Here is a 22,952-nt window from a genome sequence, read left to right as displayed (position 1 = left end):
TTCTCAAATGTTCAAGGTTCTATTGCCTTGAAAACGCGAAACTTTATTTTTTTTTCACAATTACTCATTTACGCTTTCCTGTTTTTACTCTGTGTACCGCTAATTTTGACAAGTGACCTAAATTGTATCGCTTTGTTTTGTTTTTAACATCTGTTGCTTAGATGTTTTGTGGATGTACGTATTATGTATGTATCTGCGAGTTTTATTTAAATATTATATTTGTATAGAGTGGCGCCTATTTGTCGGAAGGTCATTGTTTTCAATTTTTTAATACTGTTTCTTTTCCTAAGCTTCGCCTATTTAGTTAACATATGAACCTAATCTTCGGTATGTCTTATGTGCAGATAATTACAGGAATTCTATAACTACTTTCTTTCTTACTTCTTACTGATTATTCTAAATATTGTTTTAAACCCAGAGAAAAACTTCAAAATTTTATTGCGATAAGATAGTGAGAGAAAAGTACTCTATTTATATATACTTCTTACATTAAAAAATTGAAACAAAGTGGTTCTTCATCATCCTCCTAGCCTTTTCCATACGTTGGGCTCGGCTTCCTGCACAACCGCACACAGCTAAAAGTGCCAGTGTTACAAGGCGCGACTGCCTATATAATAAAACCTCTTTAACCCAGTAACCTGGGCGACACGATACCCCTGAATAAGACTGGTTGCCAGACTTTTTCACTTCTCACACTTACACGGAACTACTAAACACACAGCAATTAACAAATTAAACTAACAAGCATAACCTCACAACAGATTTTCTTACTAAGGTTCACACTAAGTCGACACGTGTAACGGCTACAGCCAATAACAGCATAGTTTATAACACACTAAACATGCTATATAAACGCGTGGGTACAAATAAAAGTGTCGTGTATACATATATTATGTTAGAGCCACCTGTTAATAATATACTACATAATGTTTCGCGACAGATACGTGATAGTATTCATTCAGGCAGCACTTTACTGTTTTATATTAATTTGTTGCGGTTTTTTTTGTATCACGTGCGCTGTGGGCAGTTCGGCATTCCAAGGTCGCCCTTTAGAATTAACTTTTATACCTACAGTACTGGGTATTTTTAGAAATGTTTTTGTTTAGGTTGAGGGTTTGGTTGAGGTTCATAGTTTCAGTGGACATCCATTGTTATTAAAATTGCAATTTAGAAGCACATTGCGACACTGTATAAACCCTAAAAAAATACGTAGCTTTTGGCCAATTATAAAAAGACTTGTCAAGTACAATAAAATGAATAGCTAAATATGTTAGTTTCCTATGTATGCTGTTTATTTTTATTGGCTCGAAAAAACTGAGTTGGCTGTCTGAGGTGACTTGCTTGACTTTTCTTTTTCAGTATCTTGAAAATTGGTAGAAAAAAATCTATTATTCAAACTAAGTTACTAACGAGAACTTTTTGACAGCTCCCATATGCGCCCATCCTCCACCTCTAAATATCTATCAATAACCAATAATAAAATAAATACATTTGTACGGTGTCAGATAAACAAATTTAAAGTCTATACAAGCCACTATGAAATTAAAGAATTAGCAACTGAGAGTAAGATCAGCAGACCGACCAACCATCGCAAGCAGCACCCGTTCACAAGCATGACGCAAAGGTCAATCATCAACCCCCTCGTTATATTAGAGCGGAGAAGGTGACCTGATCCAAGACACCATCGCTTTACTAAAACGCGTCCTGTTTCATTTTACCCTTGTAAGCTCGGCGTAATGGTTTATGCATGGACAGTTTCAATACCCTAATTTACTCGCTCTCCTTATTTTCTTATATCCTTTATCGACCTATAAAGATTGAACCTTTCAGTGAGATGTGTGTGTGGTATGATGACGTCACGCGTTATGTGCAGGGCAGCTGTTGCTGGGCAGACGGCGCGGGGCGGTGCGTGCGCCTCGCGGACACGTCGCTGCTCACGCTGAGCGAGGTGGAGCGGCGCGCGCTGCAGCAGGCGGCGCTGGCCAGGCTGCAGCAGATCAACCTTGGGACCGCCATCAAGATACCAGAAGGTTAGTACCGCGATATGTATGTATTTTGGTATAGATAAGTGGGTAGCCGTTGCTGCACAGCACGCACCAAAAGCTGCACTAAGCGCTTAGGTATATATAGCGATGTGAATTAGCCTTATCTGGACAATCGTTTAATATTGGTAGTAAGACTACTATCTTTGTTAACATAACAAAACTTACACGTATTACGTATAAATACAACAAAATTGTAAATTATGTGTTTTTGATATTACTGGTAATGGTTTCTATTGTCTTATGTTTATTAAAACCAAATGTCGAAAAACAACTCCAAGAATTGTAATGTTACAAAATTCAACAGATTTGGCATATCGTTAAGAAATATTCATTTGATAACATGTGGTAATGCTAATGGTAGAATTCAAAAAGCATTTCTATTTATTTCATCTTTATTGAATTGATATCTGCCAAGGAACGGGAAGATTTAATCTGCGGCTATCGATTCACACCGAAACGATTACGCAAAAACACGTTCTGCGGCAAACATTAAAATTTCACAACTTTGTTTTTATAAAACTGTATCGTGTAATAACTTTATTTCATCTTTCATTTAAAACACATCATAAACAACTATTATGAAATAAAATAAAAACTAACTAATTCTCACTTGTCATATAAAATCAGATTTATAAATTGGACGATCGTCAGAACGTATATCACTTTCAAACGTTTGTTTAAAGTCGATTTTTCAGTTAACCCCTTCACACCTGAGTTAACGAGGTGATAAATGTTGGAGAAGGGATTAGAGGCTGACAAATAGGCGATATAGGTTTGTTAAGAGGCTCAAGTGTTTTAGGGTTAGGTGGCTAGTAAACTATTGACGTTGAGAGAACATTAATGGCTCCATTTGACAGGTGAATCAATTGACTCTTTTGTTAGAACTTAGGGGTACACTGTTCATGCTAGAAAAATTATGCATAATTCTGTTTATATTTCTATGTTGAGTTGTATTTTGATTTCTGAATATATCTATATAAATATTGGAGGCGTATTAAAAGATCTCTTGGAAAAACTTGCACATTTTTAGGGTGGATACCATGCCCAAAGATTATTAAACGAAACCTACTGTCGTTATGTCGTCTTAAGCATAATCGAAGACCATTTTTGTACAACGCAAACTTGCAGAAATTATTTAACTCGAACCAAAAAAATAATAACAATATTTGAGTCAAAAGTCACGTGGTCGGTTCGATTGTGTCGGGAGAGCTTACCTTCTTGCATTGTAGTTTTTTTTATTCTAACAACCTCCACCAAGGAGTTAAAACCTTGTGTCGAAGGGAGTTTCTCAAACATTCAAGTCACATGCAGAAGACACCCAGACTCAGAACAAGAGTGTAGACAAGAGTAATGTTGCTCGTAGGTTGTATTTCAGTATGTTTCGTGTATCGCCTCTAACATCTGTTCGAGTGTTATGTCCTGCGCCTTACATTCCGGGATATGAGTTAAGATTAACTGTGGAGAGGCGAGTGTCGAAACTTGGTCGCATGCCAGTCGCCTTTGTTTGTAGTTATAACCCGAGTTCTGTGGAGCGCGATGTCGCGATACAACACCATTATTATCTCAATAACTTTATCGTTATGAGATTTATATGTCAATTATTTAAGTGATATTGATGGCCTCTGAACCTTTAGTGTTGATGTTTTGTGAACTTTTAGTAGCCAAAGCGAACTCAACATGCGAAGAGAAAGTTTAGTTCATCCCGTCTTTAGGAAAATGTTTTAGTTAATACATGATTGATTTAGAAATGTTTTTGACATGATAATTCTATTATTTATTTAATAACGGTTTCCTCACGCGTATTTATCGGGATAGCCCGTCTAGTTTCGGACATAACCGGAGTCTTTATTCATGAGCTAACGCTTTTCGAGTATAAGCGTTCTTATAATAATATAGCGGTTTTTTTAAGTAATTACTTTTAAAATTAGAAATTAGAAATGAATAATAATAATTAATTCCTGGTAAATACATCACATGTTAGACTATATTTTTAACAAGGCCTCTGCGTTTTCGACCTGTGTCCCCGTGCACGCCTCTAAAGAGGACCGGGTCTCTTCTAATGAAGATAACCCGTGAATTAAAAAAAAAAAAGTAATTCCTAACATAATAATACGATATGGATTTACTAAACTACATTTAACTTAGATCCCAATTCCAATTTGACTATCCGACCTTAAGAAGGCTGAAAATTAAACTTCAGCCACCCACTATCCGTTCTACCTATCGTAGTACGTAACAATCCCTCACCTACCATTTCCGAGATCAAAAACTAACCGAACCCCTATAACAAACTCCTTGGTACCTCCCCCTACCATGGCACTAATGACGAGTGAACACCTGTAAATACTGTAGTGCCATCACACCAGGTGACCCACTACCAGCTATTTATATCTGACACATACAAGACATGTGCTATTTACAAAATGGCCGACGAACAAATACGTATATATTGAAGTGGGAACAGAAGGACCACTTGTATAAACTTTGAATCGCATCCAATGTAGGCGAAATGTTTTTTGTTTATGTGAATGTATTTATTGGCTTTGTGTGAAATAAATGAGTTTTTGTGACTCGTTTTGTATAAAAATAAAGACGATGATTAAAAACAAAAGAAATAATATATTCGTAGTGGCACATTAATAAAAAAAGCGTGACTATATTCATTTTACAATTTTTCACAAATAACGTAACATACATATATTGAAGTCAATTTTTAAGTAGACAAATTAAAGTTTTAACATATTGTGAGACACACTGATAGCTATATAAACATAATGTACCACGGTAACAGTCGATAACCAGGAGAAGATGAAGTGAACCTTCTGTATCTATCTGTGCTATGAAAATACGTTGTATTCGTATGCGCGGGCGCCGTTACGCAAACGTGACGCGCTCTGACGTCACGGCGAGACATTATACAGGGCGTTGATTTACGAGCACGCTTCTATTCCAATTTATTTGTTTTATTTATGTACAATTATTTAATTTTAATATTTTGATAATGATTGCATTACAAAGTTATTGTAGTAAATAGTCTTTCCTTAAGACTGTTTCATTGTTTTAACTTAAAATTATTTTATTCGTTGAAATATTCGTATTTTTTCTAGCCATCAAGGGAGACGAAAAAATAATATTTAAGTAACCTAAGTTCTATAAATACAGGAAAAATACTCATTTAATTTTATTTATAGTAAAAAGAACTAACAAAACATTGATACGAAACCAAACAATGAGTAGGTAGTATTTACAGTACTACAGACCGCCGCGCATTCCTTTAGAATACTTTTAAACATTTCCTCAATACATTGCAAAAACTATTAAACATACCCTTGGCCCGTCTGACAATTTGGCAACACACCAAACAAAACAATTAAAATACTTTTACTTTTGGAAAGCCCTTTTTGAAACGGGGGAATCCTCAAAAACTCCCTCAGGCTTAAGGAAAATGGAGAATCTTATTTCTTAGTTCTCTTATATCTGTCACTATTTTGCATTTGAAATTGAAAAAGGTAGCTCTGATTTTGTTACTGAAGTTCAAGCTTTCAGTTGTCACCGAAACTATAATGATCAGTCCCTTTTGCGTGCGTTGACAATTTTCTCAAAGGGGTCCTACCTCGGTAGACTTTAAACCTATTTCACTCTGAGGAAATATTTTTTTTCTGGAAACTAGGGCTTTTTAACTCTCATTACCTACTACCGCTAGAGTTCTCTTTTCAGGAATTTATTGGAAAACCGGTTTCTTTCATCTTGTTGGGAAAGGTTTTCATAATATTTCCAGAGCACATTCGAGTCCGTACCATCGGCATTCAGCTGAGTACTACATTTTACTTAAAAAATCTACAAGAACTCATATTTTTTTTTACTGGGTAACTCATTTTCACACCTGAAGCAGTTACTCCCGGTACAACCACCCTTATGTTTATGCCCTGTAGTCGCTCGGCTGTACGTAGGCAGTTGGCAACCACGAAAGTTACCTCTTACGATTCAATCACATGCTCTCTCTTTGTTAGATTATTTATAATTGAGAATTTGAGTGGGCGTCTGCCTAAATCATTCCGTTGCTAATATTGTCATAGTGGAAATCATTCGTCACTCTTTTTTATTGGATTTAAAATTCCATACTGCATACGTAAAGCACTGGGCTTTTTAGCCGGTATGTGACTTTGATACTAACCTATGTTTTCAGTACAGTGACGAATTGCTGTGCATAGAAAATACGTAGCCTTATTTTTTCCATTTATTGGGAAGAAATCTAGAAAGATGAAATCCTTAGTATATTGTCTGTCATAAAAGAATGCCTGGATGATTAAACGCACAATCTGTAAAGTGAATATACATATATTATACAACAGCTTACTGCCATTTACTTCTAGCGTTCGCAACTTCGTTCAGGTACTCAAAATCAAAAGTTTTATTTTAAGTGGGCTGTTTCCCAGGCACTATTGAAACGTCAATCATAAAGTGCAAACATAAGCCCTGTAGCAATCTGTGCCTCGTTTAAATATGGCCTCTTTGTTGAGCAAACAGCAAAGAGTATTCTACTTCCAAATCCAACTTTACACCTTGAGAAAACCTTGACGATGGCACCACAGTTTATGACTGACTGTCTCAATAAACTCCTCAGTATTGTCTCAAGACACGTGCACCACTAATCTCGATCCTTCTCGACAGATTTGTGGTAACAAGCTGATATGATCGGTCGCTAGTGCTCAAGCATAATGCATCGTTTTATCGTACGATTGTAAATAACGCTTTCTGAATGTTTCGTCATTATCTTGGCAGACTGATTTCGTATACAACTAGATTCTACAATTCTATTCTAATACGTTTTATTTATAGTGTCTCTGTTCTCTTGTTAAGTCTCGTTTATTAATATCTTGAGAATATTGTGGATTTGTCTTTGAATTTTTGTCTGCATTTTTTGTTGGTTGGTTTGGTATTAGTTATCTTGTGACCAGTAAGAAATATTTTATTTAATACACAGAATTACTACGTTAGTCCGTTTCTTTTCCTTTTTTTCGCGTTTAAGTTTTATCCCAATTCAAAAAAGTTATTAAAAAAAACATAAAAGTTATATTGATAAACAAGCAGAATTATCTTCTCAATACATAACAATACATTCATTGATAGATATGACATTGTTTTTCTGCATTTGAAATGTAGAAAAGCAATTTCCGATCCATCAATCATCGCTACCTGTACCGGTACATGTGTTGGGCGCCGCCCGCCCTCACTCCCCGCCCGCCCTCACGGAGCGCATTCATTACGTTTACGTACGCAAGCCGATCCGCGCCCAACAATCAGGTTATGTTATATTTAGCCGCGGAATCTCGCACGCACTTCTGTCACGTCCGTGTGACAATGTAAGGGAATGCACTCACGTGCGAGAAGATTCAGTTTTTTTGCCATTGTACTTCTGCTTGGTTCTCTTCTTTTGAGGTTGAAGTGCAACCTGGTGTCATAGTTTGCCGCCCTTATGCATCTGACGAGTGTTTACATACTCTTGTAACCAATTGTGTTGGTTTCCTCTTGATGTTTTCCTTCACAAAGTAATTCACATGATTTCGAAAATTCGTTGGTTTGTACGTGGTTCGTACCTTTGATTTGGCAGTCAGTCTTACCAATAGGCTGTCGAAGCTTGGTTTAGGTTTGTTTATCATTTTTTGATGTCTTTTTTCTTATATAAAAACCTGTTGAGTAATTAGTTTAAAGGAATGTTTAATTTGAGCTGTTATCATAAATACTCGTTACTAGTAAGGGTTGTTTTACAGAACCTCTGGGTAAGCGGCAATACTTAAATCTATGGAAATGATATTTAGTTTCGATAAGCCACATGACCTTGACCTGACATCTCTATATATTCACTTGACTAGAGGGGCAGGCATATTTTATGTTGAATAGTGGCAGTGATAATGACACAGCACATTTAAAATAGCTTCAAACTTCTTGCTTTAACTTTGTTCTTCTAGAAGCTAGAGCAAAATAAGGACTATAATATCGGATAGTGGAACACAATAGCTCAAAAAGCCACAGCCCGTTACCATAGCAACCGCGAACTCCGCCGCCGTGATAAGCAACCGCCTATTTTTACACATGCCCAGATCATGATGGAAATAAATCATTCTTTTTATATAACCGACATCTTACTCCAAAGCTTTATGTGTTATTGTAGTGAATTTGTAGACGCTACAGTTTTGATGACGAATGCCCTGTATTTTTAGTTTAATTGTCGATTTCGGAGGCGCGACTGCACGTCGGCCGGCGGACTTGGTCTGATCAGACATTTGGAACGAAACACTGGGCTTTCTGCGACTGGGATTGGGTTATGAATATTTTGAAAGCAATTTTATTTATGAACATTATAAATTTGCGATTAATTTTTATTCTTTATCGAGAGTTTTAAGCAAACAAGTTCGTTAATATTGTACTGAAAAGCTCGAAAACTTTAATAAGATCTTTCTAAATAGTAAAGTGAGCCACGTAGATACCCAGTAGCGGGATGAAAGGGACGACTAGATCTTTAAGATAGTCCGAAAAAAATCTTTCTCGACAATCTGCTCACCACATCACAGATTAAAGTGTAGATAATATAGAACATAAAGGTTCACAATTTATGTAACAGACTCTATTTAAATATGAAAATGGCTTTCCAGACAATTTCGCGTTAGTTATGCGAGTTTATTTTGAATACAGTTTATAAACTATTAGACAAGCGTTGTTAATGTTCCAAGGCGCCTGATAATATTTTAAGAATAATTGCTAATAGTTCGTGAGCGTTTCTTGCCACCTTCTAGCTGATTGGATACGTTTTGTTTGTATAAAGTTTTGAGTAAAACGAAAACTAAAAACATTTTTTAAGAATAAGCTGTGCCTAAACTATAATCAGTCTTGTTGAATCTAAGCTACCACGGGATCTCAAGAGAGAATTTAAATAAGATAATTTTTTGGTATAAAAGAACTTTGGAAATTCCGAAAATTTGCCGCTCATTGAATAGTCAACTTAGCAAATCTAGCTCTACACCGCAGCTATTTTAAAAGCAGAAGTACTACCAATGTTGTACCATCATTAGAATATAGTGGCTTGTGGCGATTCCTAAAACGCAAACACGAATATTTTGCAACCAATACTAATCACCATCACCAATAAATTGATTAAAATTCCCACCAAATTAAAAACAATCCCATCACTATTCGACAACCTCACAAAGCTGTCTAAACGCATTTATCTCAACAAGCTCTTATTAACCGTGACATATTAATGAGAAAGCTGCCGATAACACTATTCCCATTAATTCCGAACTGTCGCAAACTCGTGACTTCAATCGGTCGCGAGTCCCCGCGAGTTATTTGACTGCGACAGTCACGCGTCACTGGCCGACGTGTTTATTATAGGGTTATGAACATCTAAATCTAAAAAAACCTTCGCGACATCAAAGTAACGTAAACAAAGATCTAAACATAATTATTGATATTAATTGCTGCGTTAAAGAAAACTTTATTTTTGGGTTAATTCGGGAATGAGGTGCTAATGTCTATTTATTTTTTTGTAGTTGTGAAATAGCTGAAATGTTGGTATTATGAGTTCTTTTTTGTATTTTTTTTTTTGCGAAATGAACAAATGTTGTGATAGTAGCTGAGAAACCGTTCGGCGCTCTTTAAAAGTCCATTGAATTTTAATAGACACCGTTTTATCACGCGCTTAATTCAAAGAAGCATATTTGAGGATGTTTTCATAAAGTTATTTCAATAAGGACTAAAGTGTGAAGTTATTCAATATTAATACTCTTAAAAATTTATGTTTTTCTTACAGTTTGTTTGTATTTTTATATTACTTAGTTACGATTTTGTATCTTCGCGACATATCATTTAATACCACTTTATCATTTTGCAGTCTGATTATACTTAATTTATAACATTACTCACAAAAAGTAAAACTATACACATTAAAATATAAATAAAACTCATTTCATATCGTCTTCCCACTAATTGTCAATTTACACTCGCATCAAACGGTTTGAGGTAATAAGTTATGATGACTCCCGGAGTGCAGAAATATGAAAAATTATTTATTAACAATAACACTAACTTACCGTGACTTCGTTTGAATTAATAAAAACCTGAACGTGATAAATTCAAAACATTGCCGTCCTCCAGATGCAGTGCCCAAAAAACATTTCCATTAGTCGTGATGCTATTGCTTTATTTTTCTTTTTTTCATGATTATAACTGCTAAAATATATAAAATCACAAATCTAACCATACACATGGCTGTCTTAACTATAATATGTATACACGGCCAAAATTGAATAGGAACCTCTTGAAGTTAGGAATAATTTCAACACACATTCGCTACAAAGAAGTTTTAGACCCTGACTACGCCATTGAAAAGACAAAAAAAATATAGTTTTTAATTAATTAATCATATGTTTTTAGTACCTGTTTATTCAGACTTATAATGTTATCTCGTGTTAGTGTTGACGCTCGCCTGAAAAACACATAAATAATATGAGAGGAGGGGCTTGTGTGATACTTACTGGAATGTATGGAGTTATAAATGCCTGCGAGTAAAGTGCGGTGTAACAGTTAATGATATGGAGCATTATGAAATGTTGTGGAGGTATGTCAGTTGTTGTTTTGGGACGAGTGTTAAAATAATAGCCTAGAGATATATAGTTTAAAAATACCAGATCTTGAAGACAAGAGTGAAATTAAAGTTTAGCTTTGTTTTGATTTTCGATTCAATAACGGTGCAATTCTTGATTCGTGGAGTTCATCTGGTATCCGTGCTTTATAACACCCGTTACTTCTCTTTTTCCATCCAGTCAGGTTGCCCGATTCAATTTAAACTAACCATCAGAATTGAACTTTGAAATATCCAAACTATTGTAGAATAATATTTTACAATCATTTGCATATTCATATTTTATACTTTAAAGTACCATAACACTAAGCTTGCGTAAATAAAAGCGCATTTGGATAAGGCGAGTTTTATTCAATTTGCATACATTGCTGGCGATAATACATGACTAATGACGATCAGAGCTGTGTTATAACGCAATGTATAGCATAGTCGACGATATTGCCGCCTCGCCTAAACGAGTCTTGGCCGATTGTTTTCGCACATCGCGTTTATTAATACTAAGATGTGAAATAGAAAAAGCGAATTTCCATTACACACCTGATTTGATTATACTTTGGATAATATTACTTTGGAAGCTTCTGAGAATTTTCATACATTCGAATATTTCCTAGAAAATGCTCGTTAGTTTCGCTGGACATTGTGTGTGTATTAAATAACGCTACGGTTTATATACCAATTAATATTGAGCTAAAACTGACTTATATTGTGCAATATCTGTGTCGCTTTTTAATGATTGTGATGAAATCTTGTGCACGTTTGCAATTTTACTTATAGATAATTCAAATAAAATTATGGGAACTGTCGAACACTTAGTAAAAGCCTTAATTATTATAAAGGCATGTTGTTCTAGATGTAAGTTTAGAGCAAATTTATCATTAGGGATGGAAAACCTTTTACCGTCTTACCTTACAATTATGCGACTGACGTGGTACCGGGAAGTGCTTAAACGTGGCACTTATACAAAAAAAAACTAATTTATACATATTTTGAGTAGGTATTCTCGATATAATTAGAAGTATAATTACCGCGGCACCCCGCCTGCGCGGGCGCAGCGCTGGGCGCCGCTCGTTCCGCTTATTTCCCGCGCCCACCGCACTTCGCGACGCTGACATCCGCACTGATAGCTATCTTTATAACATGTTATTAAAATAAACAGATTTGGGAAAAATATAATTTTTTAATTTAAACAAGCTGTAGTGTTTGTACAGTTTAGTAATTTCTTTTTAAATTAATTCTAAAATTTATAAAATAACGGTTTACTCACGCGTATTTATTGGGGTAGCCCGACTAGTTTCGGACCCAACCGGAGTCCTTAATCATGAGCAGACGCGGCGGACTCGCAATCCCGCCGTTACATCATTTTGTAATGAATCAGTCTCACGATAGTTATTATAAAAATTCTAAAATTGTCATTTGCAGACTCGTGTGTCGCTGTATTTTGATTAGTTTTTTCAAGATTTAGATGGGTCGAATATATAAGGGTTAGTCCATCAAAATGTATCTTCAAGCACTAAAAACAGCAATTGCAATGATTGCATTACCTTGTTCTACGGACTACATGTTAAACAAACTAAAATATTAGTCTCAGCACTACTCATTTCAAAAACTAGTCACATCATCTACCTTTATATGATGAAGGGCGGGCAGCACAAACCGTAACCTTTAACAAAACGTGCTACTTGTTAGTCTATCTAAAACAAGCTAATTTGACGATATTTTCTAACTTTTTCCATTAAACTCCAAATGACAGGTAATCACATGACTGCCCTCACTAATGCGTTTCTATAAATAGTTCGGAATGTGTCCTGTAAACTGCATTGTCTGATATTCTCTCGCGAGTGAATCATGACTTTGTTATTTTCATGATTGTGGGACCGAAATAATTGGGTTATTATTAGCTGTGGCCTAATAGTTTTATCGTGCTATTTTACGTTTAGAGACTTTGGAAAGGGACTGGAATCGTTCGATTTAAAGTTTCTGAACTATGTGAAGTATTGTAGGGTTATTTTAAAAATACCAATAATAAGTAAAGTTTGCACTTTTGCACACATGAAAATACCGAAGTATTTAACGTTTTTGTTTCGAATCTTTGAGTCGATAGCTTGCTATTAGCATTTTTTCTAACTCATTCAATTCTTGTGTGACTTGACAAACCTAAGCTCAAAATAAATATTCGTGGGTCACACAAATGCCTCTGCTACGCGATGACCTTAACCAATAGGCTATCCGAGCAGTCATTTAAATTTTACGTTATGAAGATTTCACAACAAATTTTCAAAGTGTAATAAAAATCCATGCAAAAAAACAATCGTCAACAAATCTATTTGTTATTGTATGATATTCAAGTGTTGGCATAGAGCAGGGTTGTGACCTGCGGCATCAAAACAAGTGTCGCGTTCCCGTGTCTGCTTACACGTTGTTTGTGCGACGAGACCGATTCACTCGCTGTTATTTTGAGCTTGTTCTATATGAGTAATGTTTTGTTAAGTGGGTACTGAGTAGGATAACTAGGTACTAGTAATGTGTGGGCACTGGTATGGAGTAATAAAGAGTTCTATTACGTTTTGTCCGATATGAAATAAAGCAAGAGGCTATCGAACTTCTTCATTAAATGATGGAAGCAGTGATTAACCCTTTATGTTAAGAAAAACGAACGGTTTGCTCGTGATGGAATCGAGATCGGTTTCTTGTTGAATAAAGGTCGAAATGTTTAAAAAATGGCGACTGCCGACCGACGATGGATAACGGCACTGATACCACTGGATAGCAATACGAGTTTTAGTTCGAAAGTAGTAGTTCAGGACCAAATCGGTAATCAAATCGAAATGAAAACGAAACGTACCAGTTTCAGGAGCCAGTCATCAAACCGTGGTTACCGTGCAATACGTACTTATTATGACATAATCTGACTACAAAGTACACTGTCTTATCAATTCCTTGACGTTATTAATCAGCTGATTACAATCAATATTATGCGACTATAATTAAGTGATTATCAATGAGGCCAAGAGAGGGGAGAGGGCAGGCACAAGCCATGAATGGTTGTAAACTTTGGAATAGTGGGTAATGAAGGCATTTTTGAGATGTAAACAAAACTTTATTTTATCCTGGATTTGTAGACTATTTGTTAAAACCTTAGGAATAGTGTAACTGTTGTAAAAAGAGGTCGAGCTTCGTTCTGCAGTGCTTCATGTTACTTCTACAGCAGCAACAAACCGGTTTAATTCGATTAGAATTAGCGACACTAGTGGTTCCGTACAAAACGAAAATAAATGAAAAAAGGGCAAAAAATATGTACTTACTTGACATTATTTTTAATTGCTGCAATAGCTGGATTCATCCCTAATAATATTTACTCGTAATTTGAGGTGGTATACCCGCAGTCGTCTTCCACTTGTGGATGTTACCTCATCACGACTTCTCGTATCTCCCAAAACCAGTCAGTAACACAGTCTTTACATTGTAGAGAATGCAGTGGCGGCGACGAAGCCCAAGCGGCGCGCGTACCTACTGAAGAGGAAGGCGCTCACCACCGGCTTCTTCGACCAGAGCCGCACCAAAGACGCCGACAAGGATAAAGGTTAGTGCAATACGCTTAATATACTCTCAACAATAAGAAATTATAGGATATGAAAGACTTGGAGGAGTAAAGGAAACGATTACGTTAACGATGAAACATTTACTAGACGTCCACTATTTTTAACTTGCTTAAAAAACTTGCAAAAGGAATAATGTATTTTTTTTCTTGCAATAGGGACAATGATTTCTTTTTTCAATATCCGTCACGTTTTTTTTATGATAATGAATACTTCTTTTTGTTTTTCCCCGTAAACATGATTGTCCAAATTACACATGTTATCTAAGTAATCATCATCAGTTAAGCTGTACACAATAATTATACATCCTACGATTGGGGATACCTCTTTAGTCATGCATTCGTTTTCTTGCCTGTATCGCTGCTATCTTCTTCTTCGGCTAGCAAATGTATTGAAAATGTTTTACAGTCGTCAGTCGATTGGAATTGTTCAACAGCTACGCCACTTACCTTAGAAATGTAGCCCGTAAACAATATGTAGACATTCCGTAGACGCCTACGCCGTAGCAGATGTCGTAGGCATTTAATCTGTGCATCATAGTTGAAGGTTAGGTAGTAAAAGGTAAATTGAAGATGTACTTTGAGAAAACATTTTAAAAATAAAATGAAATTAAAAAATAGGTGCTTGAAGAAATAGAATAAACATAATTTTAATGACCTTTTTCGAAATCATTCAATATTTTCTCTAAGCTAACAGCTGTGTGACCGTACCTATATTAGATACACATGAACGTTAATATCCGACGATACATTTCTTGTTGAATTCTTTATATCGTTCGTTTTGAAAACATTCATAAATCAGCGCGATGTGTTAATTGAGAAACAACGATTTGGCGTAACGTGGAAAAGAGAGAAATGTAAATTGATGGGGTTTTTTCGTCTTTTCAATTAGATGAAAGTATTTTATTTTTAATAATATTAAATAGTTGTCTAGCTAAAGAAATATCTTGGAAAGCTGCATTCACTTTTAAATGTTTATTGATAGAGATAATGGAAATTCGTAGCACCATTTTGCTCAATGGAGAGAATTGAACGCATATATCTATTAGCTGGTTCAGTCGAGTTGAGCATGAACTTTTTTATTACTTCCCGCGTTTTTACAAAACATTTAAATCACACGAATCGCGTGGATAACACAAATACCAGCCTTACCAGCCAGTGATCATTTCTGAGGTGACTCAATACATGCAAAATTCCTTCATGTAGACAACGTGCAAAATTACTTTAAGACTTGCACCACTTAATTTAATGTAAACCAGAGTATCGTAAACTAGTGTTTGTAAATGCCTGACATTTATACTACCACCTACAACATCCTCGTAAAACTGTATTATTGCAGTTGTGGGAAAGAGATGCCGCTCTATGTAATGTAGAGTGCTGTCTCGCTTCCTCAACTACAATAATATCACTTTAAAGCTCAGATAGTAAATATTTACGAGTCGTCACTCAATACTTGAGTAGTGTCATCATGTTTTATGGTCGGACGTGTTATCGTCTGGACGTTATTTATGACAATGTTCGAGTTTGTTATGATGTGATGACGTTTCGTGTTAATTTGAAACAGTTGCTCAGTGGGTTTTAATGTTTTCTGGAGACGGTTGCTTTTCCTCTTGTCTGATCGTTAGAGTTAAGCCTAGTTTGCCGAGGTATATTAGAGAAGTATAGAGTAAAATAACACTATTATACAAACTTACATGTAAGGCTAAGGTTGTAGACTTCCCATAATGGGCTTCTTTTGATTGAAAAGAACATTTTTTTAAATTTTCATTAAAGTTTACCTATAGAAACAAATGTTGTATGATCAAGGAAAAAGATGATCGATTCACTTTGCAAGATCGTGACGTATAATTCTGTTTAAGTCATAAAAAAACTAAAACAAAACAATTTTACGCTGTTTCGTGGAATCTAATATATCTACGGCGCGGGGCATAAAAGTCAAGATGTCGGCTCAAGCTTTATTCGAATATAATCCTTGTCACGTGACGCTATTTTATTACAACCAACTACATATAATTTAAACTCGCTGTTAATCTTCTTTTAAACAGTTCCGATTAGCAGTAACTGGTTCAGTTATAATTGAACAATACGAGGAACATTTCTGTATAATAACTATCTTTATATGTAACCAGTACGTCGAAATAAGCAACTGTACGGTTAGCCGAGTGGTTTATGTTACCAAGGTAAAAATTATATGCTTGACGTTTCGCAGGTTCGATACCCGCCTAGGACAAGCATTGTGTGGTCTACGAACGCTTGTTCTGCGTCTTAGTGTATTTCTGCATGTGACTTGAATGTGTGTGAAACCACCGCGACACGAGGATCTAATCTCTTAGATCTCTCAAGGATCTTAGCGTGCGAGACGTTTTTAACAAAAAGAAAATTAAATTCTAGAATAAAATAGATTTATTTATTTGCTTGGAATGCAGGTAATACATTGAGGTGTTACAATTGGTAAGAAGCCTCATATATTGCTGTGCCCGACAGGGTCCATAATGATTCTGTATTATTATATTTTTAAGATCATCATGTAAATATATTATGGAACGCAATAAATTATTGAGTATTGAGTATTCTGCCTGACGGTATGTAAAATTTTCATGTTCTTATAAACAAACTAGAGTTTTGCTGTAACAAATTAAAGATAGATTACAATTATTAGAATCTAAATTGGAGGATAACAAAATCTTTTTTAATCGTTTTTATGTGCAGTGTTAGAACTTTAATTGTTACTTAAAAGACAGAATCCTTCAAATAGATGCCCATCATAATAACAATGGAATAGTTATAAAACTTTGTTCTTTGCATTTAATCTGGTGCACAGTCTACCTGAGTGATTGAACTGTAAATATTTACGATCGCTGCGCTTTTGTTTACCCGAAGCAGTTTATTGCATAAAGTACTGAGAAACGTTTTGTAACGATAGTAGAAAGTTGTTTGTCTGTTGCAGTCTTTTATCTATGATCTGAGTCGAATACGCAAACGACTCTACTAAAAATTTAGTTCAGGAAAATAAAATAGTTTATTTAGAAACTTAGTATTCACAAGACTTCATTCAAACTATGTATCACTTGCATAAAAGTTTTCAACACACTCTGCTGAACATAAACTTCTAAATCAAATACAACCCAGAAACTGGATTGATCCTGGTTGCCTAGATAATGTTGACATTAGCTATTCAACGAGGGTCTCTAGAAACCGAGAGTGCAATGAAATTTATAACATCTACATCTAAACCCAACACCCGACAGTAAATTTGTCGAACTGACCGACCCCGCCGCGTCAGCTCATGATTAAGGACTCCGGTCTGGTCCGAAACTAGACGGGCACTTCTGAAAAACATGCGTTAGTAAACCGTTACATCATTTAATAAAGAATCAGTCTCACGATAGTTACAATAATCACCTCGCAATAAAGTATAAGATGAAGATAAACAAATTAAAAATTAAGAAAAATAACTGCCATTAGACACGTAATCGTTTGCTTACACAAATTAACAAACGTCCCATTAGTTTGTCGTGACGCGCATAGCTCAGTCCACTGCAAACACGAGTAATTGATGTTGTGTAGTGGATTCCGAGTGGACCCCGAGCCCCGGCAGCGCATTGTTTGCCGGGATTGTCTCGAGACGCGCCAACATAATCTGTCTTAAAAAACTGTATGTATTGAAAGAGAAGATTTGGGTTCAGCATGTAAGTATTTTTAATTGAAAATTAAGGACAATGTTGCTTTTGTAATCTGCAGTTATTATTTTATCTATTGGAAGTATATGACGATATGTTTAATATTCATAGTTTACTAAATAACTTTCAAAGAATCTTATATAGGAGTCAATATCATGTGTTGGATTGTAACGATGAGGAGTAATCAGATTTTTTTTCACGGTATAATCTGCTGACGTTAGGATTGAATGCCTCTGATATTCATAATGAATATGATGAAATGTATAAAGAGTATATACTTGGAAGCGTAAATATAATTCAAAAGTATTTTTAGTTACGGGTTTCAATTTTTTCAAGTCTACCATACCAACATCTCCTGTTGAAAGTATACCGTTTTACCAATTTCACTACTTACCCCAAAAATAAATTTGAAAGAGAATTTTGAACAAAAAAGTTCCTGAGAACGCGGTGTCTGCGGGGGCCGGCGACTAGTCAAATATTCAGACGGTCTGACACCGTGCCAACACTCGGAGACTATAAAGCGTACACAACGCGCGCTATCAACAATACTCGTATCAAACTACCGATTGCCTGCAAAATGATTTATGTAATTTCATCAAAGGTTTTCCAAATACTTAAAAGGTATATTAAAGCAAAATTTTGGAAATGACTTAATACTCGTAATTTTACGTGCGTCAGGTCTTTATTATGATTGTAAAAAGAGTTACCTTAAAAAGACCGATACAGTTTATTTACACAAAAAACGCATCCTTCAGACTGTGCCAAAACGTATTTGCCGACTTGAACTCAATAACAGTTTTTTTGGAATCAAATGAAAGCTAATTTCGCATTAAATTAAAAAAGAATCAACAAAATTTACTTACTCCGAAATTCTGAGGTAAAAAAAAAGACCTCTTACTTTTTGAAGTCGTCCCAAAACTATGCTATCAGGAGTGCTCGTTATACCGACATATATAAAGATATTCAAAAGGAAACCCAAATGCTAAGAAACATTAAATGAATATTAAGATTCAATAACATGTATTTGACTTGTCGTCTATTATACTGACTAGATGAGCTGTCACAGCAAATCATTAGGGATTCCCCGAATTTTATGTCCCTGAAATTAGCAGTAGTCGAAACAGTGACTATTTATAAGTTAATGGCGAAACCTTGCTACATTACTCTATTAATTTAAAACTTTAAGGCATCCTGTAAATATATTAGGGTTTCATATGAGAAAAGGGGTTTTTTAAAGACTTTTAGGTTTACTAATAGTGAATACGTTGATATTTATATTCTACGTTACATGCTTACAAGTATTTATGATTAATGTTTAGCCAATCCGAAACAATATGCTCTTTATTAAGAAACATATCATGTAGTTCATTAGAAAACATGATTGTTGTAGTCAAAAATCCTTACGAAAACGAACTTAACAATTAAATCATTTTTTTTATGAAATCTATTGTTTCTTCACTTTAGTGACATTTGATAACCTAGCCTCAATCATACTTAAACTTGAGTATCGTATAAAACAGTTGTAGTATAGTTTTGCAAGCGTTTCGTATGACGAGTAAATTCCTTGAATGCCGTGCAAATGCTCTGATAAAAATAACTTCCGCTTTCTATAGCTTAAGGAAAATGGACCGTGTTACCGTGTTGTGCGGTCATAAAGATATTATTGTTTTTATTGCGGTTTTGTCGATAAATATAGATTTTCATAGGTAAGTCTCAGTTGGGCAAAAGATAGCCCATGATTTAGACAACCTCGCGGTAGTTTGCATTGCGTCCCCTTGGTAATAATAAATAAATGCGGACTCAGTTACAAGGGAAGGGTGAAGCACTCCAGTGGTTTTAGCCTGTAAGAGTCCGGCACACCTCTCCGCCTTCCCCAGGGCGGAGAAAGTCCATGAGGATGTCCAAGGAAAAAAAAGGATTTAGACAACCTTAGTTGGTATCACTTTCTATTTCCACAGAATTATACCGAATGCAGCTATCAATCTACACCTGTTTTTCTGTTTTGTATAATTTTATACATACAATTATTGAATGCACGGATAGCCGATGGTTGAGGATATGGTCGTCACTTCAATGCCACAATGCGAGATAAATGCTTATCCTGTGTCTGGGTGTCTATGTGCATATGAGTTAAATGATTTGCCCGCGACTCAAGGTTTAATTACCCTACTTGCGGTAGTCGATGTTTGTTTATTTGCAGAGAAGTGTAATTTACTCTCAAAAAATAGACTCAAATGAAACCAGTTTTGCTCAACGAGATCACAAACTGAAATATTAAAATTATTTCTAACGATTCATGATCACACGAAAACTGAATTTCTTATTAAATAGCTCGTAATTAGCAAATGTAAGAACATAATTAACACGAGCGCAGTCGCAGGAATAGCTAGTGTAATTATTATGTAAACACAGTTATTAGCGTTTTATAATATTTACGTGTTCGGCGGTCGGTTAAATAAACCGATTTCACTCGTTCTTTCTGGTTCAGTTATAAGTTTGTTTCTCAAGGGCGGGGCGATACAAAACCTCACCTGCTTTAATTCATATGAACTTATTGTTATAACAAACTAATAAAATTTGGGGTCATTAAGGACGATGATAAAAAACATTAATAAATTTTGTTTTATCGACCTTTTATCGATGTGCATTTTAGCCCATTGTTGAGAAATTACTTTTCTTAAAGTCTTTGCTTGTCTACACTTGAAAAATTATTTGATCCTTCGCATTAAGTAGCCGTTACAACTTCCTAAATGTGACTTCTTCTATAATTTGCTCTAACTCATTTTAGGTCATCAGTTTGAAGAAGCTATTTTTAATAAAGTTTAAATAACAAATAATTACCTCGAGCGATTAGCTAACACTGTGTGAAGATCAACACTCATTCTGTTTAAAAGCAAGCGTCAAACACTGTGACAGCTACAGGCTGTATACGTTTCAAAATTTAAAAACAAAACACGCCTCGATCATCGCACCGTTCGATCTCGATTATTCTCGATACTTTAATAATATCGATAACATCTCGGTTCCTGATCACAAGGTCACAGCGACCTTCTTTCCGCAGCAGACTGGCTGTTGATAGCTTTGGCTTCCTACCAGTAAGTGGAACAATATCTTGAAAATGTCTGGACAATGTTTTTTGCATGTACGTCCCAGATTTTATAAAATCGGATGATGGTAGGGCTGTTAAACGTTGTTATTTTATTTTTTACTGAGCCTTTTTTAAATAAATTTGTTTGAATTGTTGTCTAATTGTTGGGTAGAGTTTTTGCTATTTTTTTTGCCGATAATAAGAGTCCACTATTTCTTAAAAAATAATTACCCTCCTCTTTTTTAACCAAATAATAAGCTATACATTAACACTAATTAAACAAACCAGTGACACACATCTGATATAAAGATCGGACATAAAAACGAAAAAAATATTTTCGAAAAAATCTTAAGCGCCAACTCTAACGTATAGTATTGTTATTAATAGAAGCAGACGCTGCTTTGAGCAGTATCCGTCAACGCCCGCCTATATTGTTCTGTACACTCCACCACACAACTACTGTAACACAAACTTTCAGATAGCCTCTATTTTAAAGCGGTAAGGCACATTTTTGCTTGCAATTGTGTTGTATCTTGTGTGGTCGAGGGTAACTGCCCACGTGAGCACAGACATATTTGATAGGCCCAAGCGCGTTTTATTGCTATTTTCTTGGGAACCTGCTAATAGTTTTGTTTAGTTAGTTCAGCCTTGGACGATGGGAAAATTGATGCAGATGTGTGAAAGTATACTTGTTTGGTTTTGCGTTTTAATGAGTTTCGCGATTATTTATTTTCTACATGTTTAATAATTATGTATTTAGTGACTGTTTTTCTATTTTCCTGTGATGATAACTGTTACTTACGCTATAAAAAATAGAGACATAGACTTTTGTCTATGAATAGTATAAATATTTAAAAAGTTTTACAGGTGACTGATAAGACTTAGGCTTATTTATATTGTTTACTAAAATTATTAGAACAAAAATCAAATAGTCAAACCATTCAAATCGAGATTGTAATTTGCTTAATCATCCTATTTCAACAACCGATTACAGATTCTCGAAAACGAGTAAAAAATAAAAGAATCTAAAATCATAGCGCTTGTTGATACAACTCAAATGAATGTTAATGAATAAAACATTACATAATTCACTGACAAACATAATACCTTACAGTTTTTACAACTCGAAAATATTTGTTAGTTTATCTCACGTTAAACGATTTGCAAACAGTTAAAAAAATACAATATGACCGCTTTTCGCAGCGTATTGTTGTAAATAACGACATATTTTTACTTTGAACCTCGGCCAATTATCCTGAGTCTATGACTGTGGACTCTTTGCCTTATCTATAAGTACATTAAGAACTGGGTAAATAGGTGATGATTCATTTTGTATTTTTTGTGGTTTTTTGAGGGTAGGTTATTGATTTATGCTCGGATTATCATAATTTCTCCGTATTTAACGCCCACTGGCCTTAGGTCTCGATTTTTTATCATTAATTTGCCTTAAAATGTATATTGTATTAATCGGTATAACATTTTTAGTACCTAGCTCACGGTAAGGTACCTATTAAGAGCTGTAAAATTTGTTTTTGTAGTATGCTGTCCGAAAAAAACATACCTAGTAAATTGATTGCTGGAAAGCTGAATAAGCTTAATAGCTTTTCGTAGTAGGGTTAGATTTGTAAGGTTTCCGTAAAAAAGATCTAAATAAACCGGAATAAAGTACGTTTTAGCCTGTTTTCAATCTACAAAAACTCAGAACGAAAAAAAGCAAAATCTATCTCGATCTTGTATTACTCATTTCTCATCAATCAAATGTATTCTACACAGAAACAATGCCTCAAATATAACTTTGTATGTTTTTTATCAAAATACCAATTGTATGAGCATCATACATTTTGTTACCTACATGTAAACACTTCGCTTCCTCTTACCACGAGAATATGACTAACTTCGCTAT

General features: G+C 35.1%; 1 protein-coding gene across 4 annotated transcripts in view; it reads left to right on the top strand.

Annotated features, from left to right (window-relative positions):
• Window positions 1–22,952, top strand: part of LOC113502788 (rho GTPase-activating protein 6-like) — a 43,448-nt gene that overhangs the window by 7,189 nt on the left and 13,307 nt on the right. For all 4 annotated transcript variants that reach the window (XM_026884480.1, XM_026884479.1, XM_026884478.1 and 1 more), the window contains exons 2-3: window positions 1,874–2,030; window positions 14,153–14,266. In XM_026884480.1, coding sequence (XP_026740281.1) covers window positions 1,874–2,030; window positions 14,153–14,266 — 271 coding nt within the window. The remainder of the gene's footprint in view (window positions 1–1,873; window positions 2,031–14,152; window positions 14,267–22,952) is intronic.

This window comes from Trichoplusia ni, chromosome 18 (assembly GCF_003590095.1).
Source record: "Trichoplusia ni isolate ovarian cell line Hi5 chromosome 18, tn1, whole genome shotgun sequence".
NCBI classification, from domain to species: domain Eukaryota; kingdom Metazoa; phylum Arthropoda; class Insecta; order Lepidoptera; family Noctuidae; genus Trichoplusia; species Trichoplusia ni.
Note: the sequence above shows the minus strand (reverse complement) of the source record. Positions and strands in the feature narration are given on the sequence as shown.